General features: G+C 49.9%; 2 protein-coding genes across 2 annotated transcripts; both read right to left on the minus strand.

Moving 5' to 3' along the window:
• Nucleotides 1-85: 85 nt before the first annotated feature.
• IL17RC (interleukin 17 receptor C) lies at nucleotides 86-13413 on the minus strand. Its single transcript, XM_006872209.1, has 18 exons — nucleotides 13309-13413; nucleotides 13011-13032; nucleotides 12666-12818; nucleotides 12405-12479; nucleotides 12205-12314; nucleotides 11192-11303; nucleotides 10816-10860; nucleotides 8404-8543; nucleotides 8120-8179; nucleotides 5491-5545; nucleotides 5219-5400; nucleotides 5087-5137; nucleotides 3414-3459; nucleotides 3136-3257; nucleotides 2868-2927; nucleotides 2188-2236; nucleotides 918-1013; nucleotides 86-720 (listed from the first exon to the last, which is right to left on the minus strand). Exons 1-18 carry the CDS (start codon nucleotides 13411-13413, stop codon nucleotides 86-88), a joined length of 2118 nt encoding a protein of 705 aa, XP_006872271.1.
• Nucleotides 13414-14833: 1420 nt separating this feature from the next.
• Nucleotides 14834-26530, minus strand: IL17RE (interleukin 17 receptor E). The gene is given in 15 exon segments (XM_006872210.1): nucleotides 14834-15384; nucleotides 15802-15900; nucleotides 15983-16034; nucleotides 16526-16594; nucleotides 19442-19629; nucleotides 19731-19776; nucleotides 19885-19932; nucleotides 20015-20190; nucleotides 21065-21131; nucleotides 21912-21980; nucleotides 22740-22879; nucleotides 22982-23114; nucleotides 23362-23459; nucleotides 26033-26048; nucleotides 26366-26530. Coding segments are annotated over 15 exon segments (1884 nt in total). The 5' UTR covers nucleotides 26498-26530.

A 26530-nucleotide genomic window follows, 5' to 3' on the forward strand; every position in this document is an offset into this window, starting at 1 on the left:
GAGGAAGCGGACACTGCATCGCGTTCTGGTCACACAGACGCTGAGACGCAAGTGGGAGTCACGAACAGAAAACCAGCGTTTGTCTTTATTCAAGTCCTGTCCCCCGCCCCTGGACGATCCATCCTCTATCCGGGTCCCGGGACCCCCAAGCGGGAAAGCAGCTGTCCAAGGCAGACTGAAGAGCCTGGGACACGTGTTCCTCCGTCTCCCTGAGCCGCCCGAGCCGCGGGGCGCCAGGCCCCAGCAGGGCCTCTACGAAGTCGCGCAGCTGGGTGGGCAGCAAGAAAACAGGCACGGTGCGGAAAAGGGCGGGCACTGCGTCTGGGTGGAGCAGCTTGTCGAAGCAGACCCCGACGTAGTGGCCGGGCGCCCGGCCCTGCAAGAAGTCTGGCAGCACGCAGCTGAGCGAGGCAGCGAAGGCATCGTGTGGGGCGTGCGACCCGGCTGTGGACGCCTGGTCCTGCAGCCACTCTCGGCACAGCGCCACGGCCCCGGGTGAGAAGAGCAGGACCACCACACCACCCTCCTGCAGGGCCTTGCGCCGCTGTGCGTGGAACCAAGCCAGGGGGCCCTGCGCGCTCAGCTCTCGTCGGTTCCACAGGTCCACGGCCACGCGCAGCGGCAACTGGCCCAGCGCAGATGCTAGGACGCCTACTAGGCGCTCGAAGGCTTCGTCGTCCGCGGAGTAGAGGAGCAGAGCCCGACGCCCCCTGGCAGCCACTGTCCCAAAGAACACAGGGGAAGGGAGGCGGTGAGGCTGCCCATGTCTGGTGCTTGCTCACACTCACCCCCACAGTGGATGTCCTCCTTCCAAAGCCCTAACCACTAGGTTAGGGGAGAGGGGCAGAGGCAGCGTGTGAGCGCGGCAATCCCCAAGCCCCCTCTGGTCTTGCTAGGGGGACTGGAGGTGCGCTCACCTTTCACTCGGTCCTTTTTGAAAAGGAAAAGGAGAAACACAACTGCAGCAGAGAGTAGGCAGGCCAACCACAGCAGGGCCCAGCGCTTGTGGACGTCTAGTAGACCCAAAGGAGAAGTCAAGCTAGTTAGAGACTCACACTTAAACCCCAGAGAACATCTGAGACTCAGAGGAATGAAAGGTCTTATCCAAAGTCTGCCTCACAGAATGGGCACAGCCAGGAGATGAACAAATGCAAAAGCATCTACTTGGGTGACCTTGGAGAATGACGTCACTGGTACCTCAGTTCTATAACATTAGGATATAACAGAACCAACTTCCTGGTGTGGTGCTGTGGGCTAATGCATCAGATTATAAAGTCTTTTGAACTTAATGGTCGGTGATTCAAGCTCACCAGCTGCTCCTTGGAAACCCTATACAGGGTTGCTATGGGTCGGAATTGACAACAACTTCATAGGGTTGTGGAGTCTAAACCTAGTATTAATACACATAAACACTTAATACAGTACCTGATATAGTAAGTGCTCAAATGTCAGCTGATATTATTTCAACTGTCCCCAAAGCCTAGACAGGCCAGGCCCTTGACCTTGCTGTCCTGTAAAGGCCTCCAACTGGTGTCCCAACACAGCACTGTGTATGTTGCCTCAATCCAGTTCAAATACACATGGCAGCCCCAGAGCTCTTTATGAATCTGGTTGTAGCCATTTCCTTATCAAAGGCTTTGGGCAAGCTCCTGCTGTACTTAACACACAGTTCAAATCCCCTGCACTGGTCTCCAAGGTCCGGAATGCTCATCTCATGGCAAGGGCCTCCAGTCACGCTGACCACCTTGGAGTTCCTCAAAAAAACACTCCCTAAGACTTAACAAAAATAAATCTCCACTCTCTTCACTCAGCTCAGCCTGCTGCAGAGTTCAGCCCAGACCTTTCCCTGAACTCTCCCCATCCATAGACCAGTTTCCACTATCGACATTCACAGCACTGGGTACTTGTGCTCCAAAATGCTTCAGGAACTCATTCTTCACTAAGTGATGGGCTGGCTAATTGTTCTCAAGCCTTTCAGGATTGGGGTGAGGACAGAAATTCTATCTTTTTGATGATCCTCAGATCCCTGCAAGCTCTCATGAATGTTTTTTGAGTGAAGGAAGAATGTCCCTCTGGTTTATCCCAAGTCAGGGAAGGACAAGGTCATTGCATGTGCTTCCCCGAGAAGTGGTACCTGCCAAGGTTCATACTCCTACTAGACAGGAAGGGAGCTCTTCTGATACTCACACTTGTCCATGGGGCAGACCCATAGCCCTTCTAGGCCGTCGTCCCATAGCTGTAAGACACAGAGCAAGTATAGACCCCTCAGCTCGGGGCTTAACACCCACCAAATACTGGCGAGCCTGCTCTCCTAGTTCCCAGCCTTAACTAAGCTGTTTTCCTCACACACGGCAGGTATGTGCTCTACCCTTGTGTAGGATTTACTTACTGCCTGGAATGTTACTTCTTCCAAGTCAAATCTGGCCCACCCTTCCTTGAAGCTTTCTCTGGAAACCACCACCTAGCATGTGTGGGTGTGAAGGAGCCTCAGTGGCACAACTGAAAAGCTGACACTTTGAACCCACCCAGCGGCTCCGTGGAAGAAAGTCCTAGCCATCGACTTTGTGAACATGACAGCCTAGAAAATCGTCTGTGGCAGTTCCACTCTGTCACACACGGTTGCTATGAGAACTGACTGGGCAGCATACAACACTTGCCAGCAGTGAGCCCCTGGAGGACAAGGGCTGAGCTAAGTATGCCTTTCCCTCCCTGCCACCACCCCACCACCCCAGGGCTAGACACAAAATAAGCACAAAGATGGTGGGTAGATGAGTAGGACAGTTGGGAGGCTTAAGAAAAGTGCGTTTCCCTGGCGCCCTCTGCTCTGCTAGGTGCAGAGCAAGGCCAGGAGAGGGCTTTTAGCTCACCTGCTCACATTGACCCGACTGCAGGTCTCTTAGTAACTGCTCTCCAAAACGAGCTGCTCTCTGCCAAGCCAAAGGAGGAGACTGTCACCTGGGGTTGACACTTTGAGGAGACCACCAGGTTCCAGTTGACACTGAGGGCAGGGTCCAGATCTGAAGTCACCCCCACCTTCCCAGAGGCCAGCAGGGGGAAATTGGGTGGCGTGAAGATCTGAGGCCAGGATTGAGATGGGAGCTGGGGGTCTGTAGAAGAGGGTTCCCCAGCCCTCACCGTTGAGGTCTTGCTGGGAAGTGGAGTACAGCCACTAGGTTCCAAGGCACAAAAGGATCTGTTGTCCTGGGAGTCTTGTTTCTCCACCAGCAGCATGTCATCTCTGAGGGGCCCCAGGGAGTCTGAAAAGGTGAGAGACGGTCTGAGTGAAACTCAGACTTGCCAGGGGGCTGCCACATATATATCTCCCCCATGCTTTGACCTCACACCCAGGACCTGGCACTTAGGGGTAAACCCTAATGCAGTGGTTTGTCTCAGCCTCCCCAAGCCCCACTCACCAGCCCATAAGCACTCTTCCAGCTGGAGCTTCTCCCAGCTGCTCACCTGCTCCAAAGAGGGATAGGGTTAGGGGCATCGGGATAATCAAGAGCCAAGGCCAGAAGAGAAGGCAAGAGGAGGCCTATTGGGTTTAGGGGTTCTGTGCGCTGGACATGACCTTGGAAGACCTGGGGTCAAGGCTGGCTGAGCTTCATGAACTCATCTGTGTTAGAAGAGAGCTTTCTCTTCCTAAAACTCCTGCAAAGCCCAAGTTCGGTTCGCGTTTCACTTCACTAGCTTCTCAGTGAGATCTCACCTGACCACCCCATTGAAAACTGCAACCCAAATCCTTTCTTATCCTTCTGCCCCTTTCCCCACAGGCTTTATATACAGTTTTATGCATCATACTGTTATAATTCACTTACACAACAGACTGTATAATTCATCTATTTGTTAAGCATATTGTCAGCCTTTCTCTATTGGACCACGAGCATCTTAAGGATGGGGACAGTAACTGATATTGTTTACTGATATATCTATCCCCAGTCCCTAAAACATAGTAGGGCCTTGTTGTTGTTAAGTGCCACCAAGTTGGTTCTGACTCATGGCAACCCTCTCTAGGGTTTCCAAGGAGCAGCTGACTGGTGGGTTTGAACCGTTGACCTGGTGGTTTAGCAGTTCAGTGATTAGCCTACAGTGCCACACCAGGACTCCTGGTAGTACCTTGTTGTTGTTGTTGTTAGGTGCCAGCGAGTTGGTACTGACTCATAGTGACCTTATGCACAGCAGAATGAAACATTGCCCAATCCTGGGCCAATCTCACTACTGTGGACACACTTGAGCCCATACTTTGAGGAGGCAGCTCTTCCCCACTCGCATCTTGAGTGCCTTCCAACCTGAGGGACTCATTTTCTGGTATTATATCTGACAGTGTTTCTCTGCTATTCATAAGGTTTTCAGTGACTAAATATTCAGAAGTAGTTTGTCACTCCTTCTTCCTAGTCTGTCTTCATCTGGAAGCTCATCTGAAACCTGTCCACCATGGGTGACTCTGCTGGTATTTAAAATACCAGTGGCATAGCTTCCAGAGTCACAGCAACTCACAAGCCACCACAGTACGACAAACTGACAGATGAGTGGTGGTCACCTAGCACATAGTAAATGATATGTATTTACTGAATAAAGGAATATCTTTATAATCATTCTTTTAAATTGTATGGTAAACCATTCTATTACTATATTGTTATGTGCTGTGGAGTTGGTTCCGACTCACAGCGACCCTGTACAAGGTTTCCGAGGCTGTAAATTTTTACAGGAGCAGAAAGCCTCAACTTTCTCCTGCGGAACAGCTGGTAGTTTTGAACTGCCAGCCTTTAGGTTAGCAGCCCGATTCGTAACCACTACGCTACTGGAGCTCCTTATTCTATTACTATAATGTTATAAAAATAAAAGCAGCTAGCATCTGCTGAGCATTTAGTCTGTGCCAATCCCAAAGGCAAAGCCTTCCTTTTACTTAATCCTCACACCACTTTATGAAACAATTGCTATTATCATGTAAGGTCCAGGTGTCCCCACCACATTGTTAAAATAAACGGTGGAACTCGCCAAGACAGAAACCACTTTACCACTTTGTTCTAGGGGCCTCCGGGGGTGGGGGGGTTGTTGTCCAAGTGCTCTGGAGCATACTTCTCACCTGAACACAGAGGTTGGGGTGGCCCTTCAGCAAAGAGAACGTGTTACCTTTCTGCGGAAAGAGGGAGGAGTGGATGAGGCTATGAAGGGGGATCCCTATGCTTTTTTGCCGCTTACATTGCACCTCACTTACGTTCACAGTGACGTTTTTCCAGGACAACGGGGGAACCAGTGACTGGCAGGGGCCCCCACCAGGCGTCCGCCAGCACAGCGCCGCCTCAGCATGCAGTGAGCATGGCACATCCAGCAACCAGCACAGAGAGGATTGTAGTTGCAGCCGGGCGGCAAGCCACAGGTTCCGGTGTGCGCTGGGGCCTGCGAGGAGAGGGCCAGGGTTACTGCGAGGAGCATCCGTTGCCCGCACTATGCCCACCCCGGCCCCAGCCCCGGTCCGCGTTTGCTCACTGTTCCGGAAGGGGCAGAATTCCGTCCGGACGGAATCGGGCTCCAGGGGCCACACCTGAAAAGGAAACAGAGTTCCCCTTAAGCCACTTCAACCCAGTCAACCCTCCATGAGCATCACCCCGTTTCAGGTCCTCTGCCACACACTGGGGACACATTCATTCAGCCAATACTTTAGGAACTCTAGTTTTTTGAAGGCCTTGGACATGAGCACAGAGCTCTGGTAGCGTAGTGGTTAGGAATCGGGTTGCGAACCGCAGGGTCAGCAGTTTGAAACTACCAGCTGCTCTGTGGGGGAAAGGTGAGGCTCTCCTCTCCCTTGAATATTTACAGCCTCAGAAACCCTGTACAGGGTCACTATGAGTCGGAACAGACTCCACGGCACATAACAAGACATGCACACATCAATCTTTCCCGCAGACACTATGCCAGGCACTGGTAAAATCTTCATTCAATACACTTTTAGTTTGTATTACCTACTGTGTACCTTGGGGTTCTGGTGTGGCACTGTATGATAAGCTCTAGACTGCTAAACACAAGACCAGCAGCGGTTCAAACCCATCAGCCACTCCTTAAAACCCTATACTGGGTTGCTATGAGTTGGAACTGACTAGATGACACTTAACAACAACAACTATGTGTCTTAGTATTATGCTAGGCACCAGGGACATTCAAAAACACACTCCACAATTTTCGAATATCTACTAGGTCAAGTACAGTGCTAGATGCTGAAGACAAAGTAATTTATTCTTTCAATAGACTTTTTATGAGTCCTCGTGGCGTTGTAAGATAAGCACTGGTCTGCTAACTGCAAGGTCAGATGTTCAAAACTACTGGCCACTCTTCAGGAGACAGATAAGAGTGTCTGCTTCCATAAAGATTTCCAGCTTCAGAAACTATAAAGGGTCACTATGAGTCTGAATTTAGTCCATGGCAGGGAGTTGTTGTTAAGGCTATCGCCTATGCTAAGTGGTTGTTGTTGTTGGTGATGTGCTGTGGAGTCAGTTCTGACTCATAGTGACCTTGTATGGGGTTTCTGAGGCTGGAAATCTTTACAGGAGCAGAAAGCCTCATCTTTCTCCTGAGAAACTGCTGCTAGCTTTGAACTGCTGACCATGAAATTAGCAGCCTGACTTGTAACCACTACGCTACCAGAGCAGTTCCTATGCTAAGCACTAGTGATAATATATTAATTTATTCATCAAGCCTTGAAGAAAGAGAGCTCTTACTCTGTGATAGGTCCAATGTGCTGGGCAATGACGACATTTAAATCACAGCAAACATTTCATGAGCATCTTCTAAATGTCCTATCACTGTGGCTAGCTAGTAGAGAGTCATTCATTTACTCATTCAACAAACACTTAATTACACAGTGTGCCACGTACTGTGCCAGGCTCTGGGGGAAATGACTAAATTTGAATTCGATAGGACATCTTTGCTTTCAAGGAAAGAATTCACAGTTGTAGAAAGGATAAAACCCACTGCCACTGAATGGGTTACAACTTGTAGCAACCCTATAAGAACAGTGGAACTTGCTCCATTTACAGCTTCTGAGGCTGTAAATCTTTGCAGAAGCAGACAGCCTCATTTTTCTCCTGAGGAACGGCTGGTGGATTTCAATTGATGACCTTTTGGTTAACAGACCAACACTTAACCCACTGTGCCAGCAAGATTTCTAGCAAGGATAAATCATAGATATAAATTAATAACTCAAATTCACCCCAGAAATATTCATTGAGCATCTATGTGTGCAAGTAGAAATGAGGCAAGTGCCCAGATAAGAAATCAAGCAACACATGGACAAGGTAAGATAAAATAAGTACAAGGGGAGAGCAGTCAGCTGGGGGAGAGCTTTAGGAGATAGGCAGCATTTGAGCTGGGAGGATTTGGTTGTTTGGAGAGGAGGTAAGGTAGTTGTAGTATAGTACACATCTCTATTTGGAAGTAACAAAATTGAATCAAAAGAGAATCCTGGGGAAGGTGTAATGGAAAAAGTTCAACTGAGAGCAGAATACGGAACCAGGAAGGGAGTTGGGGCCAGAGGTTATTGAAATAGTCTAGAGGAGGGAATGGTAGAGTCCCAAACTGGCCTTAGATGGCAGAACAAAATGAGAGATACTAATGTCAGAGGTCAAATGGATAGGATCTGTTGACCGATTAAATGTGCAGTTGATTGAAGAGAGAGGAAAGAGCCAACATATTTAAGCCCAGAGGGGGTACACTTCCTTGTAACAAGCTGTATTATTATTGTTTCCATTTTCCAGATAGAAGACAGGTCCAGAGAGGTGAAGTGACTAGGAAGTGGGAAGAATCAGGGCTCAAACCAGTCTCAGTCCATAGCATGTGCTCTCCCTTCAATGGGAAAACAAAGAAGGGATTGGGGGAGATGACATCTGAGTGGGGCTGCAAAGTTTGTATGTAAGAGTCCTGTGGATGGAAGGTTAGGAAGAACATTCTGGACTGTAACAGGCAGGAGGTGAGGGAGAGCAGGGGTCAAGCAGGGCCAGGCAGCTCAGGAGGCCAGGGTTTCTACCTCAAAGAGGAGTATGGAGAATGTTAAGACCAGGAAGGTAGGGGCTACCACCCTTACCAATTCCCCTTCCCCTGGGGTCCAATTGGGCTTGGATCCTACCTGAATACAGAGACAGGGAACCAGGACTGTGTTGTTCAAAGTAAAGTTCTGCAGCCCAGTCTGCAGGACAAGCAGATGGGGGGAAGTTAAGTTAAGGAAGACTGGAGGCCAAAACTGAGGACCTCAGGCAACCGAGTGGTGATTTCCTACTGCTTGTCACCTAGTATCTGAAATCCTCCCACCAGAATTCCCTTGCTTTGGGCCTGGGTCTCTGTGCCCTCTTCAAAGGTCCCCTTAGCATTGGTCTAGGTCAGGAATGGATTTGAGAGTAGGAGTGAGCTCACAATGTTTTCTTGCCACTTGGATGTGGTGGAACCCTTATCCTGTTCCCTGTACAGGAGGACACTGAAGCGCTGCTCCTCAGAGACATCCAGCACCAGGCGCACATCTTCGCCATCTGCAGACAAGTTGAGCCAGGGGAGGGCTGCTGGGGAGACAGAGACAGAGACCTCCTTCACCATTTGTGCACACCAAAGCCTAGGCCATGCCTGCCCACTGACCCTTTGGTGTTTCCTCCAAACCCCTTAGACTGAATAACTCTTGGAGGACAGAACCTGTGACCCTGCCCATCTCAGACCAGACTTTGTCTCTAGCAGCTGACCCCAGAATATGATCTTGGGACAAGTGTTGTCTCCTCTCTGTAGCAGAAGGAACCCCCTCCACTGCCCAGAAGCCTCTAGTGGCTCCCCATATACTCCCAGTAAAAGCTGGGAGGGAGCCTTATAATCATTCACAAGGCCCTACCCAGTCTGGTGGAAATGACTTCACTAACTTCATCTGCTGGTACGGTACTGGCTTTAAATACTCTGCTGCAGACACACTGACCCCTTTACTATTACTTAAACACAGCAGACACTCCTGCCTAAGGCCCTTTCCACTGGCTTTGCCCTCTGCGTAGATCCTTCTCTCAGATACCCAGGGAGCTCCTGTTCACTATAGTGAGGCCATCTCTGACCCACTGCAATTCCCAACCACTTTCTCCGCCTCTGGGACATTTTCTCCATCCACTGGATAGTCTATTTGACATCTCCATGTGTTTAGCATATTCTCTCTCACTTCTCTCTGGACTTCCCAATAGCATGTCAACTCCTCGAGGGCCAGGGATTTTTGTCAGTTTTGATGACTCGTTTATCTATAGTGCCTAGGGCCAGGTCTCACACATAGCAACTACTCAGAAAATATATGTTGCCTTCATTTCTACTGAAGAAATGAAGAAATGAAGTACATGATATGTATCTGTATCCTCAAAGCTCTGGTGCCTTCTTCAATGGATTACCAGGGAGGCAAATCCAGTTAAGTTTAAGGAACCAAAAAAAAAAATGAAACTCAAATAACTGGTAGTTTAAAAAACATCATAGCATTTGTGTCTTGACCTGGACGGTAATTACACAAGTGTATACATATGCAGGTTGGCGGTTCAAGCTCACCAGCTGCTCCTTAGAAACCCTATACAGGGTCACTATGGGTCAAAACCGACTCGACGGCACTTAACAACAACAACAACATATATCTGCAGGAATCCCAGTGTGGCACTGTGGGATAACACTGACTGCTAATAATAACAAGGTTGGCAGTTGAAATCCACCAGCCACTCCTTGGAAACACTGTGAGTCAGAACCTATTCAATGGAACTTAACAACAACAACAACACTACATACACAAAAATTAATCAAATTGTACATTTCAATGAGTGCACTTTACCCAATTTACTGTGTGCATGTTATAGAACAATGAAAAAGGAAAAACAAAAACAAAACACAAAAATGACCAAAACCAAAATCCAAATTATGATCCTAGGAAAGGTGATCAAAACCTTGACTTATGTCTAGTATTATTTTTATTTTTATGTAGGGGGGCATAGTAAAAATGCTGAAAATGCTTTGGGTTTCTACTACTGTTATGAAGTGTCATCGAACTGGTTCCTATTCATAGTGACTCAGTAGAGGAGCAGCTGATGAGTTTGAACCACCAACCTAGTGGTTAGCAGTCCAGTGCTTATCACAGTTCCACACCAGGACTCCTTTGAGTCTCTATTGTTGTTGTTGTTGTTAAGTGCCATTGAGATGGTTCTGACTCATACCTACCCTGTACAGGGTTTCTGAGGAGTGGCTGGTGGATTTGAACCACCAACCTTGTAATTCAAACCAACCTTGCATTCCAATGCTTATCCAACTTCACCACTCCAGGACTCCTAGACGTTCCTAAAATAACCCACCTGCTATCAAGTCAATTTCAATATGGCAACCCATGTGTGTCACAGTAGAACTGTTCCAATGGCTAATACTTCAATTGTCGGGTCTTTCTTCTGAGGTGTCCCCGCGTAGACCTGAACTTCCAACTTTTCAGTTAGCAGCCAAGCACATTAATGTCCCTATTGTTTTAAGGTGTCCTACTCCTAGTGACCCTACGCAAAGAAAGAAACACTGGCCAGTCCGGAGCCATCCTAACAATTGTTGCTAGGCTTGAGTCCATTGTTCTATTACTAAAAAAGATGTCATAATGAGTGAGAGATTCATCTTTAGATTCATCTTTAGATTCCCATAGATAAGAGTTGTATAGTTCATGTCTAATGAATGAATGAATGTGCTCTACCAGCTCCTGGGATGAGGTAACCCAGATCTGAAGCCAATTCCAAGGGTGTCTGACACTCCATAACCTGACCTTCCTCCCATAACCCCTTAAGCCCTAGTTCCTACCCCAGCGGTTCTGGATGCTGTCCTGGACTTCAAGCCCCCTGCAATCTGGAGAGAGATCACAGAAAATCCTCCAGTGGGGTTGGGGGCCAAGGAAAAGGGGCAAGATCCAACCGATGGAGGGCACTGGGAAGGGCTTCCTGTCCCTTAAACACCACCTACACCTGCCCAGTGCCAAGAATTGCTTCGTCAGGGTTAGAAAGTCCTGTTACCTAGGGAGAGACGGCAGGAAGAAGTGACTCTGGGAAGCATGTGAGTTCAGACCCCTGTCTAAGAGTGGATGGGACCAGGAGGAAGGTGAAAGCAGATGGGAGTGACCAGAGGGGAGAAAGTTTAGGGAAGCCAGGACTCAGGACCCGGAGGCTCTGGGGTCACTTACCTGGCAGCTTCTGTGTGTAGTTGAGTTGTTTCTGGTATTGGGGCTGAGTGTAAGACCAGATTTGCACCTCACCCCACAGGACAGTCTCAAAACAGTCAAATAATACAGAGCCCTGTGAGGAGAAGGCCAAAGACTGTGGCACCTTGGCATGAACCCATCTGCCCACACACGTATATATTATACTATGTAGCCAGAAAGTCTGCCATGAAAGTTCCCTTCATGACCTCCAATTCTAGTCCAAACACTCTTTGGTAGGGTGGTCGGGGATAAGGGGTCTGACTATTTGAGCCCCTGTTCTCACCCCTGCTGCCCTGGATCACCTGGCCACAGCTAATGTGACAGACACCCCACTGCATGCACTATGGGACATCCCTCTCTACAGAGCTTGCTCTCACATCCAGTGCCTCAGTGGATCTCACAAGTGAGGTGGGCCAGGCCAGTGTTCTCCCATTTTCCAGTTTTCCAGATAAACAGATATTGATTGGGGCAGGAGAGGAGGTCAAAGGGTTTGAGCGATTTGGCCTCAGTGGAAACAGATTTTCCAATCATGTTTGGCCTCTTGAGGCAGGGAGAAGCCACAACACACAGTACATACATGGTGCATACATTGTGTGGTGGGCAGAGCACTAGTTCATGAATCCAGAGAAGTAGGCTCAGCCCACAGATCTCCCCTCTGTAAGCCTCAGTTTCTTTATCTGGAAAATGGGGGTAATAATGGGGCAAATTTGAGGATTATGAGAGAAAAAATTAAATTCACCAGTGACAGCCCTTCAACATTATACCAGGTGTTTTATATGTGACACTCCACTTAATAACCCCAACAGCCATATATGAGCAAGGTAGGACTAGTCTTATGGCCACTTAACAGACAGGAAAACTGAGGTACAAAGAGTGAAAAGGCTCACCCATAGTCACACGTCAGAATTAGGACTTAACACGCTAGTGCATGAAAAAGTGCTTTTTAGATTTCCTATTTAGAAGGTGGTTATTTTTGTTGTTCTCATTCCACATACCACAGACTGACCAGACCTCATGAGGGAGACGGGTACTTGCACCTTCAGCAACACGCAGAGTGGAGTAGTGGAGGCCCGGAAGGAGAGCACGACCTGGGACTGCAGAGAAGCTGTGAGCAACAGGGCAAGGGGTCGGTCAGGCTCAGCAACCGTGGGCCAGGTCCTAGTAAGAGGCAGTCGGGCCTGCCAGGTCTTCTCACCATTACTAAGCTTTCTAGACTCTGGGTCAGCTGCTCCTCCAAACTTGTCCTCATCTTCAGGCTCTTCCCAGTCCCCTGGAAGGAGCCAAGAACAAGGCCCCATCAGGTCTCCTGCTCTAGTATGACTTTGGGAAGCAGAGGCAGGCCTGAGGATCCTTAGGCCAAGGTCTCCAGAAGAACACTGAGAATGGCCAGTGCTGCTCAACAGCTCCCCCGGCCCTTGGGCCTGGCGCAGACACTTTGTGTCGCAGACTTGCTCACCATGCACATCCAGGTGGACGGCAACGCGCACACAGAGGTTACAGTCAGTCTCCTGGTAGCACCTCAGCACCAACTCTGTCTGCAGACGTGCAGGTACCAGTAAGGGACCTGGGGCAGGCTCAATGGTCTCAGGCAGACAGAGCATGTCAGCATCTGTATAGGAAGGCGGGATGGGAGCTGCAGTTGCTTAGAAATTAGACTTCTGCACCTGATACCTCCAGAGCGCCAAGAAGCTTTGAGCTTTTTCGTGGGCTAAGGGGGTGATGGGGTCATAGGTTTGGCACAGTTCCTTTTCCTTCTGCTAACCCAAGATGTTCTATTCTCTCTAAAAGTAGGGAGACTCACCCAAGAGCTGGCAGGAGAGGCCCTGGGAGGGAAGAAAAGAAGAGTAACAATTTACGTGCCCAAATCCAATCACCTTTCCCTGCCTTAGACTTCAGTCCACCTCTTTTTAGGGCCTTCAACTCTAAGCCCCTCCCGAAATACAGACCCCTCCCCATTCTTCACTTCCCCTCCCAGCACCAGACAGACCAGCCAGGGCAGTTCTGATGGTGGCGGCAATGACTGGAGCCAGGCTGTGGCCATGATGAGCCACAGACCGAACCCTGTGCCTTCTCCAAACCTCCTAAGGCCCCAGACTCACCGGAGAGCAGTGAAGCGTGTTCTGAGACCCCTTAAGCCTCTCCAGAGAGAGGACCCCAGGACTTCGGCCCAGTGCCAAGGACAGCAGAAACCAGGGAACAGGCATCTTCCAGGGGCTGAGGCTCCCAGGCTGGAGGCCCTGCCCTGCCCCCCCTTGGGGGGGCAGACCCCTCACCCCTGCCCCCACTCAGCCCAGTGCCGGTGGGCAGCAGGCACCGGAATCCCTCCCCAGCCCTGGGCTCCCAGACCTAGATGGCTTGCAAACTCCCTCTCCTGGATATCCCGACTCCCGATTCCTCCCAGTCCCAGTCCCAATGCTTTCGTTTTGGCTCCCGGCAGGCAGTTGGCTGTTCCCGCCCCTCCCAGTCCCTCCCACCAGCCCCAGGCCTGGGAGCCAGCAGTCTGGGACTAGGGTTGTGGCTTCACCTCCTCCTTATTTCTCTCTCCTCCTCCCTTGACACCTGGCTGGGAGGGGCCTCTAAAGAAGGCAGTGTGGAGCCCTTACTCACCCTGGGAATCCCTGAGGACCTGGAGAACCCTAGGGCCACTTCCTATCAAACTCTTAGACATAAACCCTGGGATTTGGGGGGCCTCTCCTACTGGGACCTTCAAGTCCCTCACACAGTTCCTTCCCTTTGTGAATTAAGGGCTCCAGAGGAGGGGCAAAAGGCAACAGAATGGGAGCTTTCTCCATTGCCTGACCTAGGCCCCCAAGTGTGGTCCCAGGACCTAGAGGACAGGCAGACTTCTGCAATAGCTGGCAGTGTAACCTTTCTTAACCTGTTTTCTTCTTCTTTTTTTTTTTTTTTGACGCATCACAGAGAGGATTTTCTTCATATTTTGGGAGGCATGACCTACGAATGTGTGAGAGAAGTGAATGTGAGTGTGGACAGAGGATTCTGCACACACAAGCTGGTGCATTCCAACTCTCAGGCCGGCCCGGATTCCAGCCACACCAAGAAGCACATTGTTTCATAATTACTTTTGCCTTTATTCATCTTTCCAGCTCCTGTTCTCCAGGGTCCCACCTTTGTATTTGGATCACCCAACGCCTCTTTCGCTGGGTCCAGAGTCCTTCCTCCCTCCCTGCCCCTACTACAGCGTGAGACCTGGGAAAGGAGGATCCTTGACCAACAAGGGACTTTCTCCTGCCCTCCTGTAGGGAGATCCCCCTTCAGAACTCCTAAACTTCCCCTATCCCTGCTCCCATGTATTCTGTGCAAAAGGCTCTGTCTGGGAGTTTGAGAGAGAGAAAGTGGGGCGATTCCCTTCCCCCATTAGGACTGGGGTCAGAGGGGCTTTCTCCTCTGGAATCCTGAGAAGTAGAGTCCGAGTGTGAGAAGGAACATGCAGGGTCAATGGGGGTGGGAAGAGTGCGGTGGGGGAGAGGCAGAACAGTGAGTGAGGTGCCTGGTTGGATGGCAGGAAATAGGGTTTTCCGGTCCTAAGGTGGTCCTTAGGAGGTGCCCCAAGATTCTGGGTAGATGGCTCACTACGGCGATCCAGCCTTGATAGTGGAGCTCTGCTCAGCCTCGATTCACAGGTTTGGCGGCCTCGCGTTCGAGCCGACGGCACAACGCCAGGTGACCCCGCAGGCACGGCCGAGCCCCGAGGCGACCACAGCGTGTGGCTTGGGTCGAAGTCCCGGCATCCAGAGCCCGCAGCAGGCGCGGCAAGTCGCGCAACAAGCGGTAGCGCGGCAGGTCGCGCAGCGGTGGGGGGATGTCGCCCTTGGCGCAGAGACGGCTGAAGTAGGCGAGGAGCAGCAGCGGGCGCGGAGCAGCACGGAGCAGGGCGCACAGGGGCGCGACGGAGGAGTCGGGGCCGCAGGCGGGGCCGGTACTGCTCCATAGAAGCAGCACTGTGCCCTGCTCCCGCTCCACGCGCGCCCGCGCCGCCCACAGCCAAGGTAGCGGGCCAACGCGCGCCACGCGCGTCCCTTCCCACAGGTCCACGATCACGTCGCGGCCTCCGCCCAGCGAGGCGCGCAGCAATTCAGCCAGCGCTCCCACCAGGCGTCGCTGCACTTCGGAGTCGGCCGCATGCAGCAGCAGCACAGGCCGCCCTCTGCCGGAACCTGGGGCGCCAGCAATAGAGGAGCAGGGCCTGGGGTTTAGGGACAACCCAGTGGACCACGTCTTGGTTCTGGGGCTACACTATAGGGTGTTCCCAGCCCCTCATCTGCACTGGGGGTGAGTACCGAAGACAGCCCTCGCCTATACAGAGCCTTGGCTAATTAAAGAAACCCCTTCCTGAACTAGGGCAGGAGGAGAGCAGGCTGGATTGGGGCCCCACTAGCTCTTTACCCAGAGGCCTGGTACGGTGAGCACCTTCCCTACCCCACCCCCCACCCCGCACTGAAGGGCCTTTGCCCCACCTGCTCTCTAGGATATGGCTCTTTGAGAAGGCAACCTGGGCAAGGACAGGGTGGGTACACATCTAGGCTAGGAACTGGGCAGGTCTGAATCCCCTTGTTACCTCCCGGTGAACTTACCAGACAGTGGGCGCCGGTGGGCGAGGACCAGAACAATACCCAATAGGGTGGTGAGGGCTAGCAGTACCAGGATCAAGAGTCCCAGCCGTCTATGGGAGACTGAGTCATGCAAGGTGAGGCTGAGCAGTGCCCAACCTCCCTCTTAATGCGCCCCCAACCCCTCCACCTCCCAAGAACTCACCATCTGGACATAAGAAGTGTTTCCAGGCAAACTGGACATCTGACCGCCATACCTGAGGGCACAGAGCGCCCCCACTACTGTGAGCCAGAGTATCTGCCCCTCCCAGGGGAAGCTGAATCTGGGGTGGGAGTGGAGCAGGGGGTGTCTCCATGGGATAGGGAACTCCACCAAATGCAGGGATTGTATAGATCCTGGCACCAAACAACTCAGGGGTTGCAAGCTCATAAAGCAAATGCAGAGATCTGGCCAGGAGACAGTGAGGCCCAGGAGAGCACTGGCCCTGACTAAGGCAACACCGTGTCAGAACGTGGGCACGGAGCCTCCGGTTTTCCAATTTTTAAAGAGAAGCCAGAAATTCATTTTGTGTGTGTATATGTGTGTGTGTTAACATAACAGATTCAGTATTTAAATGGGGGCAATTAATTCCAGTTTCAGACATTATACTGGCCAAACCAAACATTTCTGCAGACTGGATTTACCCTTTGTGCTACCTGTGGAAGGCATATGCTAGGGAACTATGGGTAGGAGGGTAGAGTTCCTTACCAGGATACAGCTCCCTGGCCTCAGGAAGGGAATGATGAGGTCTAGTGTCACCGGACTGGAGCCTTGGGTCTGTAGGAACAAAGAGCAGAATGACCGTCCCCACAGAGACAAATCAGGCACTGCCCAGCCCCTGAGTCTTTTTGCTTACGCTGTTCCTCTTGTCTCCCTGCTTCCTCCAAATTCTAACCAGGCTTAAGCCCAAGTGCCACCTTGGACAAGAAGCCTTCCCTGGCCACGTCAGTTCTCCCTGATCTGAACTGCTGCACACATTCTTCTTAGGCCTTCGGGCAGTTACCAAGAGACAGTCTCTGAGTGTCAACTGTGCCAAGTCCTGAGGAGAGACGGCTGGGGCAGACACTGGCCCTGGCCTCCATCAGCTCAGACAGCTCAACTGTTCACTCTTTAGCATAACTGAAGGGGTGTCATGTCCATTGGAAAGGATGCAAACTGTAGAATGAGGAGACCTAGGTTCAGCTTTAACTCTTACTTTTGTGGTTCCAAGCTGCATGATCTTTTCAAGGAGATAGGTAATACTTCCCTTCCCTGAGCCTCAGGTTCTTCACTTATATAACCAAAACCAAGTCTGACTCATAGTGACCCTATAGGACACAGCAGAACTTCCCCATAGGGATTCCAAGGCTCTAAATCTGTACAGAATCAGACTGCCACATCTTTCTTCTGCAGAGTGGCTGGGGGGTTTGAGCCCCTGACTTTTTGGTTAGCAGCCCAGAGATTTAAGCACTGTACCACCAGGGTTCCTTTACTTGTATGTTGTTGTTAAGTGCTGTCAAGTCAGTTCTGACCCATAGCGACCCTGTATAAGATTTCTGAGGAGCAGCTGGTGAGCTTGAACCGCCAATCTTGCAGTTCAAACGGGATGAAAAATACTCCGTAGTTGTTTGAGCAGCAAATGGGACTATGCCTGTGAAAGTCCTTAATGCCTTTAATACTGTTGTTAGGTGCTATCGAGTCCGACTCATAGTCACCCTGATAGGGTTTCCAAGGCTGTAAATCTTTGTGAGAGCACAAAGTCAAAAAAACAGTTGCTACGGAGTAGATTCTGACTCACAATAACCCATGTGTGTCTCCATAGGGTTTTTAGTGGCTGATGGTTTTAGAAGTAGATCACCAGGACTTTCTTCTGAGGTGCCTCTAGGTAGACTCAAACCTCCAGTCTCTCAGCTAACCAAGTGCATTAACCCTTTGCACTGCCCAGGAATGCTTCCTGTACTGTATACTCCTTTATTAGTAGTAGCTGGTATTAGAGTGAAGTCCTGGTGTGGTGTCTGTAGAATAAGCACTGGACTGCTGGCCATAGGTTGCCAGTTCAAACCCACCAGCTGCTCCTTGGAAACCCTATACAGGGTTACTATGAGTAGGAACTGACTCGACAGCACTTAACAACAACAACATTAGACTGTGAAGTCTTTAACGGCAGAAGACACCATAGACATAGACGTCTCTTGTGTCTACCATGGCCTAATACTGGGTGGGCACAGAGTAGGCATCCAAATAAATGCTTACTGAACTGAACAGAATTAATTGCCACCTGCCAGCGGGATTTGGCTCTTCCCTGTGTTCTAGATGCTGATTAGAGAGTTGCCCACAATCTCCTGCTCCTTTGGAGACACTTGCTGCTGCCCTCTGTCCCTTACTCCTAGCTCAGACCCTGATCTCCTGCCTGCTTGTTGGCTGGTGCTGACTCAGAGGCTCTCAAATCATGGCTGAACACAATAAATGTAAACTTTTCCCAATTCAGACAAATAAGTTGATAGATTTCACTTTCAGTGTTAAATGATCCCTCATACTGTTGTTGCTGTGAAGTGTCTTCGAATTGGTTCTGACTCATAGCAACCCTGTATAGGGTTTCCAAGGAGTGGCTGGTGGGTTTACAACTGCTGACTTTGCAGCTCAAACTGACCTTGCAGTCCCCAGCACATTATCCTGCAGCGCCACACCAGAACTCCTATCCCACATGACTTTGTCTTAAATCTTAAGCCTTTACTACCCTGTCTGCTTGGGAAAGGACCCCTGGGAGCAAAGTGGCTAAGCACTCAACTGCTAACCAAAAAAGGTCTGCAGTTTGAATCCCTCAGCCACTCCATGGCAGACAGCTGTAGCAGTCTGCTTCCATACACACAGATTACAGCCTCAGAAACCTTATGGGACAGGTCTACTCTGTCCTATAGAATCACTGTGAGTCAGAATTGACTCGATGGCAGTGGGTAATGTTGGGGGGGGGGCTCTGCTTGGGAGCATTCACAAACTACAAAATGAATAAGTAGCAAGTGAGCATTTAAGAAAGAACTGGAAAGAGCTAGTCATGCTTAGCTTGTTGCTGTGGTTTTTCACGTGTGGTTTTGCAGGTAGTGTGATTGTAGTTTTGTATCAGATGCATGCAAGAGAGTCTGCTGTGCCACTGATTTTAGACTACATAATCGAGTTAAATCTCACTTTTCTGCAACAAGCACACTGACTTCGAGGATCTGTGCCTCTGTAGAGAGTCCAAGAACTTCTGCACAGGTGCCTTGTACAGTAGGAAAACAGTGGTAGAGAACAGCTGTAGGATAAGCCCTGGACTGCTGACCAGTTTAAACTCAGTAGCCAACCATATACAGGATCGCTATCAGTTGAAACTAACACCAAGGCACTTAGCAGTAACAACAACATCAGTATAAAATGGGGCCAGAAAACAGATGCCTGTGGGAAGGTGAATCCCTAGTCTCTGGTTAACCTTGTAAGTTCCAAAGTAAAAGGTTTAGAAATTGCGCCATCAAATACCCTTGACAGAGAAGCCAGTTGAATAAAGGCTGATCAAGTCAATAAATGAACCAGGTAGTGTAAGTCAGGGCTTTGGCTGCTGCTACCTACCCAAGTAGTGGTGGGGGTGGGGTGTAAGCCCTGGCTAGGCCTTACCTGGCTGACACTATACACAGGGGGCACCAAGCTGTCCTGCCCCAAACCTGTGTGGCTCCAGGCTGCACTGAAAGTAGCATGCGTCCTTGAGGAGAAGTGAAGGATCAGTTGCTGGGCCTGTGTGTCCAGGCTGACATTCCAGGATGACACTGCCCAGGAGAGTGGGAGAGGACATCACATGAGAGATCCTGCTCATGGGTTGCAGCTGATGGGGAGTCAGGGCAGGGCTCGGGTTTGGCTTGGTCACAGTTGGGTGAGAATGAAATGACAAAGTCATTTCTTGGCTCACCAGTCCTGTGGGGGCATTCCACATGGCTGCTGTTGGCAAGAGAGAACTGAGAAGTACAGGGGTGGAGAGTCAGCATGGGCTAGGTCATGGGAAAGCGAGCACCCATGCCTCCCCCACAAGACCTAGCCCTCCCACCTCTCCCTCATGGTTTAACCTTGAAGCAGAGCTGGGGGTGCAAGTCCACTTTCTCCAAAACATACCACTGCAGAGGGAGATGGAAGTTAGTCAGGGAGAAAGTCCCTAGGCCCCTACCCTGCCCCCGGGCCCTGAGAGACTGTGCTCACCCCCTCTGATTCTCGAGCTGTGGCATTAGGGAGGTCTTCACAGAGGGCATGCCAGCCATGTCTCTGGCAGAGGGAGGCCTCTGGCTTCAGTGGGCAGCGGAGGGTCAGGGCCATTACCATCTGGTTGTGCTGACTGTAGTCAGTAAAACGCACTGACTTCCAGAAATCCAAGCCATCTGGGCAATGGCAGGTGAGAGGGTAAAGTCCCATCAGCCCCAGCTTGCCACCCTCATCCTCAGGGCATCAGATGACATTTGTGTTCATGTCCAGCATGGTTCCCAGCCCAGCTAAGTACTCAACAAATGAGCATCCCTTTCCCAGCATCCCCATATTACTTTTTCTATCCACCGTCTCCTCTCCTTCCTAGGCGTCCATTCTTACCAGCTCCCCAAACTCAAAAAATCTTCACATCTCTGCCCTTCCAGAACCTTTCCCCTCCTTTGTCTTGTTTCTAAAGCCTGAGCTCCAATTTCGGTGCCACCTTTTCTACAGAGACCTCCTCTGCCCACTACAGTCTTTGTGCTCTTCTCCCTTTTTTCCTGAGTTTTTGCTTTGAGGCCTACCTAGCTCATAATTCTAGCCTGCCTTGTACTGAAAACTATTTTGTGCTATTCATTGGCTACATTTGAATGTTCTGTCTCTCCAGCTGAAGGATAACCAGGTGCCTATAGTGCTTTAGATATCACCAAGCTTTATTTAATTCAAGCTTCACAAACCATTTGAAAGTAAGGTATGGCACGGATCATATTCCCATATTACAGTTGGAGAAATTTGAGACTTAGGGAAGAAAATGTGGCAGACCTGAGATGTGACCCCAGGTCTTCTTAGGACACCAGCTACTGGGTCTCATTTCCGAACCTCTCACAGTACCTCATCAGTGGTCAGTACTCCTGACTTGTGAGCAGGCTGCCTGGTACACATGGTAGCTAGGGAGTATCTGCAGGCCTTCTGGGGACCTCCTCCAACACCGGTGGGAAGTATGTGTATGTGTGTGTGTGCATGTGAGAGAGAGAAGTGTAAATGCACAAAAGACACAGGAGCAGCACTCACAAGCTTCAGGCCAGCTCTGGAAGGGACATTTTTTCCGCCTCACAGTGTCCTCTTGCAGGTAGGACGCCTGCAGGGTCAGAGGACAGGCATGGACAGTCAGAATGGTTTTACCTGATGCTGGTGCAAGCTGTCTGAGCTGGCAAGGAACTGAGGTAGGGAGCAATGCGGAGTGTGGGGAAGAGTGGGTGGTGCTTGGCATCTGGGCATCTGGGGGAAGAAATCAGCAAGTGAGGGGCTGACTCCCCTTCTCCTGCAAAGAACAAGTGAGATGGAGAAATCCACATTGCTCGACCTTTGGACTTCCCTGGCCTCTTCTCTCAGCTGTCTCCAAGGTGCCCCATGCCCAGTGTTGGTCCTCACCCTGGTCTACCCAAACCCCCAACTGTCCACAGTGCTATAGGTCTCTGCCTACACCTTGTCTTTCATCTCCTCCTGGGTGACAAGACTCGCTGAACCTTTCTGTCTAATCCAAGGAAGACTTAATGGTAGGTACCTCGGATATGTAGGGAGTAGAGGGGATTGTCATGGAGGGCTAGTGGGGAGAAGATTTTGAGGAGATGGAAACCAGCAGTGGCCACACAGCCCTATTTTGACTCCAGAGCACACAGTGAAGAGCAGCTGTCTACTCTAGAGTCATCACCTCAAGAGTGTCCTATGTTCAGCAGAACCCTTCTGTATCAGACCCAGTGTGTGGCACGCAGTCATGCTCAGACAAGTCTTCCCAAGCAGCTTGGCAACCCCTGGCCACTTTTAAGTCTGATTTATTGAAGATAGGCTTGACCAACTGCAGTACCTGAGGGAGCTTGCAGGAGAGCCAGGAACAACCCACACCCTTTCCTCTGCTTACCTCTATGCACAGGCAGGGTAGAAGGAATTCATAAGGCAGGTCAACAATGTGGCCCCCAGGCACAATTTCCTGTAGACAAAGCAGCAAAGGAAGAGAAGAAGACATGCCTGACAAAGGACACAGGTACCCTGAACAAGGGCAGGAGGAGTCTGGGATCTTGGCCAACACTTTTCCTCTGATAGGAAACTCATTTCTTTCATTGGGCAATTTCCTCTCAGGGGGCTCTTGTTCTGTAGACTGACAATTTGCTGTATAAGTGTCTCAATATATTGGGGTAGGAGAAGGAGACAGAGAAAGAAAGAAACATTTACTGAGCACCTCCTGTGTGCCAGGCAGGTTGCTAGGTGATAAAAGCAATAACCCAATTAAGTAAATTCCAGCCAGGCCACACAGTGACTTGGCAAAGTAGCATCACCATTTTATACACGAAGAGGGCTGAGGGCCCCAGGGGTGTATCATGGGTCCCTGCAAATGCATTAGCTATGACCAGGAGTGTCTGTGAAAACTGGAGTTTTGTGGGGTCTTAGCCTGGGTTGGGGGCGTAGAGGATATCCCAAGGGACAAGAACAAAGGTTATAAGGGAGGGAGATGGAAGAATACCAACCTCTTAAAGGAACAGAAAAGACTTTAGTGCTACCTGTGTTACACTGAGTTTTCCTCTCACTGGAGTAAATTCCGCATTCCATTTCTCTGCTAGCCATTCATGGTGAGGGCTTGGGCAAATACTTTCCCTGTCTAGGCCTTGGTCTCCTCATCTGTACAATGGGTAGGCCCCTTAAGCTCCAGCACTGTGTGGCCTGGCTTTTTGCAGGGGGTATCACTCCATACCTGGATATCAAAGGGACTGCTCAGCTCTTCGCACTCCAATACCCACTGGTGACAAAGACGCACGCTGACCTCTGGGCCTGGAGGAATGGTCACCCGAATAACCCGTGTCTCAGGCAGCAAATCAAAGGAGAACTCAGGTCCTGGGGAGAAGGGACACCTAGTGGCTTTTGGCCGTAGCATCTGAGCTTAGCACAGACACCACTACTTGACAGAGTCCATCTCTTATCACACCCCATTCCTACTTCCATCTTTCTGCGAGTCCAGTCTGGGGGGACCTTCCTTTGCCTCCGGATCTGTAGGTTGGGTCCTTTTAAAGCGCAGCACCTCATGGGGGATGTCTGGGGAGGGGACGGGGATGTGAACCTTCAGCTTCCTCTGTAAGCAGAGAACAAGGTTAGCCTTAGGCCAGGAGTCAGAAAACTTGGCATCTATTCCTGTCTCTGGAACCTGGACACTACAGGCAAGTTGCTCAACTTCTTCCAACCTCAGTTTCATTAGCTGAGATCCCACTTCATCTCCACACTTGCCATCTCCCTGGCATGGCTGAAGAGCACAATTAGAAAAGACAGAAGGGATAGGGCTTCAGGGCACAGAACAGGGCTGGAGCTGGCAGGGAGCATACCTGAGCGGAAGCTGACATCCTGTGTTCCCTACAGAACCTGAGCCTGTAAGACCTCTGGGATTTCTGCACCAGGAAATGGAACCAGCTCCACCGAAGGCCTGTGCAGGATAGGAAGTCACACTTACTCTCCAGCACCTCTCTGCCCCTCCCCTACCTGGAGATGCACCCCAGTGTTAGACAGTAAGTCATTTTACACCAAGGAGGAAAATGATGCCAAAGATTTCGCTTCTTTAGTCCTGAAAGTTACAATACAATAATAAGAGGATTTGTTTCTTAAGTACAGAAAAAAAACTATATAATAATGAAAAATTAGAAACTTCCAATTCCTAAGCAGTTGTAGCGTTAACTCTGGCTCAAGGTGACCCAATATGTGTTTTAATAGCTGAGTTTTCAAAGGTAGATTGCCAGGCCTTACTTCCAAGTTACTTCTGGTTGGTTGGTTGGTTATGAGCCATGGAGTTGGTTCCGACTCATAGGGACCTTGTACAGGGTTTCCAAGGCTGTAAATCTTTACAGGAGCAGAAAGCCTCATCTTTCTCCCACAAAACAACTGGTAGTTTCGAACTGCTGACCTTGCGGTTCGCAACCTGATTTGTAACCACTACACTACCAGAGCTCCTTAAGGTGCCTCTAGACAGACTCAAGTCTCTAGCCTTTGGGTTAGCAGCACTCAAAGACAAGCAGTGTACATATAGGCATTTAGTACATACCAGACACTGAGCTAGGCATTGAAAATACAGAGTTCAACATGAAAGTGGATCCTACTTTACAAATAGGAAGTCGTTGTTGTTAAGTGCCATCGAGTCATTTCTGACTCATAGTGACCCTGTATAGGGTTTCCGAGGAGTGGCTGGTGAGCTTGAACCTCCAACCTTGAGGTTCAAACTGAACTTAACCCACGGCAGTACACCAGGAATCCACAAATAGAAAATAATAAATTCATATAACTGAAAAAAAAAATTTTAATTCCAAGGATTTGTACCAGCTGAAAAGAAAAACACCTTCACAAAGTGATACAATTGAACTCAAGAATATTAGATTGGCTGTGTGTTTTTTAAGTCAAATAGGACGATCTAAGTTCATGTTAGACTCCTAGTGTAGCGCTGTAGGACCAACACTGGACTTCAAACCACATGATCAACAGATCAAACCCACCAGCTGCTCCTCGGAAACCCTATACAGAGTCGCTATGAGTCAGAACTGACTCAATGGCACTATAAAAAAACAACAAGGTTCATGTTGAGGTTGACATCAGAAGGACAAACATCTGTTACAGGATGACAAGTCCCATTTGTGTCAACCTAGGCGGTTCCACCCCAGCCTGCCCCCCTGCAATAGTCACATCTCCACTGAGAATGGGAGAATGACTCAGGGGCTGTTTCTCATACCTGAAGGCTTTGACATAAGTTGCAGGCACAAACAGCACAGACAGTGGCAGACCGAAGCACACCAGGGCTTTGTGATGAAGAGGGCCAAATGGGTATGGCTAAGAGTAGGGGCAGGGCCTTCTGCAAAAGATGAGTAAAGAAATCCAGTGAAATGGCCCAAGGATATTCCTCTTGCCTCAGACAAGCTGGGCTTGAAGCTTAACTCTATCTCTAATATCCTAGAAGGATGGCCTTGAGCAAATTATGGAAGTTCTGGTAGCCTGGCTTCTTCATTCACAAAATGGTGCTGTTGTAAAGATCAAGTAAGATAATGTGTGGGGACATGCTTTGTAAAAGAGGAAAGCACCATAGATATGAAGGGTTATTGTCTCTCTGTAGTGCTAAGAGGAGCTGGGGACCAATTGAGGGGGGAGCCAACACTTACAGTGGGTTCTACCCATTTTAATCCTTCTCACTATTCAAAAGCAACACTGTCTTCATCAGACAATCATTTCTTTTTTTAATAAATCTTTTTATTGGGAGTTGAGTGAAGGTTCACAGAGCAGATCATCAGTTTTACATTCAACAAATCATACACTTTGTTTCACCTCAGTGACTGCAATCCCCTCCCTGGTATCCCACTTTCTCCCTGTGGTTCCTGTTTCCAGTCCTCCTTCTTTCCCAACCCTTCTGAACATTGTCCCTGGGTAAATGCTGCCCTTTTGATCTCAAAAGTTGACCATTCTATGGTGTGCAGACCTCCCCAGTATTGTTGTCCCCCCTATATACCTATCTATTTCTTCGATGAAAATTAAGCAACGGGGGTGAGTTCAGACCTGAAGGGGGACCAAGGGCCATAGTCTCCAGGTTCTGCCAGTCAGATAATCATTTCTACCATGCTACTATAATTCCCGGGGTCCTGGTGTGGCACTGTGGGTTAATGCACTGGAAGGCCGGTTTGAACCCCAAGGTCGGCTATTCAAGCTCACCAGCTGCTCCTTGGAAACCCTATATGGGGTTGCTAAGAGTCAGAACCCATTCTATGACATATAACAACAACAAGACTATAATTCTGAGAACAGAAACTTTGAGGGGGTTAAGTAAATCGCCTGAGGCTATGCGTAAAGTCCCTGGCAGGACAGCAGTGCAAATCCAGGCTTGTCCTTACTCCAAACCAGGGACTTTTCCCTTAATCCTATGCTACTTCACAGGCCAGGAACCAAAATTTAGGATGAAGGGCTTATTGAGGATTTGTCACAAAAAGAGGTTTGGGGAGACGGGGCAGGATAAGAAATGAAACTCACCAGAGAAACTGTCATCCTGAAGTACAGGGCCCAGTAGGGAAAAGAAAGGAGAGAGCTAGTGTTAGTAAGGATTTCCATAAGGAGCGTTCTCCCTGGAATCTTTACTTCACATTGTCTAAGTCTGCTGCCCATAAGCTAATAGCCCATCCCCTTTTCTCAGCTCCACACTGCCTGGGACCTGGGCTACACTTTGCTGACTGTATAGAGGACTGCAGAGGCTACCACCAGAGCAGAGGGGCTGGAGAGGTAGAGAGGGGAGAGCAGGCAGGCATGGAGTAAGGAGGTGGATCAGCCTGTGCCGGTAGGTTTCCCCACCGGGCAGCGGCACCTTACCATGTGGGAGGCCAGCAGACAGCCGGTGTTCCAACGGGGCAAGTAGGAGTAGCCAGTCCTGGCAGAGGCAGAAAGACCTAAGAGCAGTAGGAGAGGAGGCAGGAGCAGGGCTGCTAGTCTAGGGCTCCCCATGGGCTTCTGTAGGCTCAGGGCACCCAGAACATG

The sequence above is a fragment of the Chrysochloris asiatica genome, unplaced genomic scaffold, assembly GCF_000296735.1.
Source record: "Chrysochloris asiatica unplaced genomic scaffold, ChrAsi1.0 scaffold00186, whole genome shotgun sequence".
Classification (NCBI taxonomy): Eukaryota; Metazoa; Chordata; class Mammalia; order Afrosoricida; family Chrysochloridae; genus Chrysochloris; species Chrysochloris asiatica.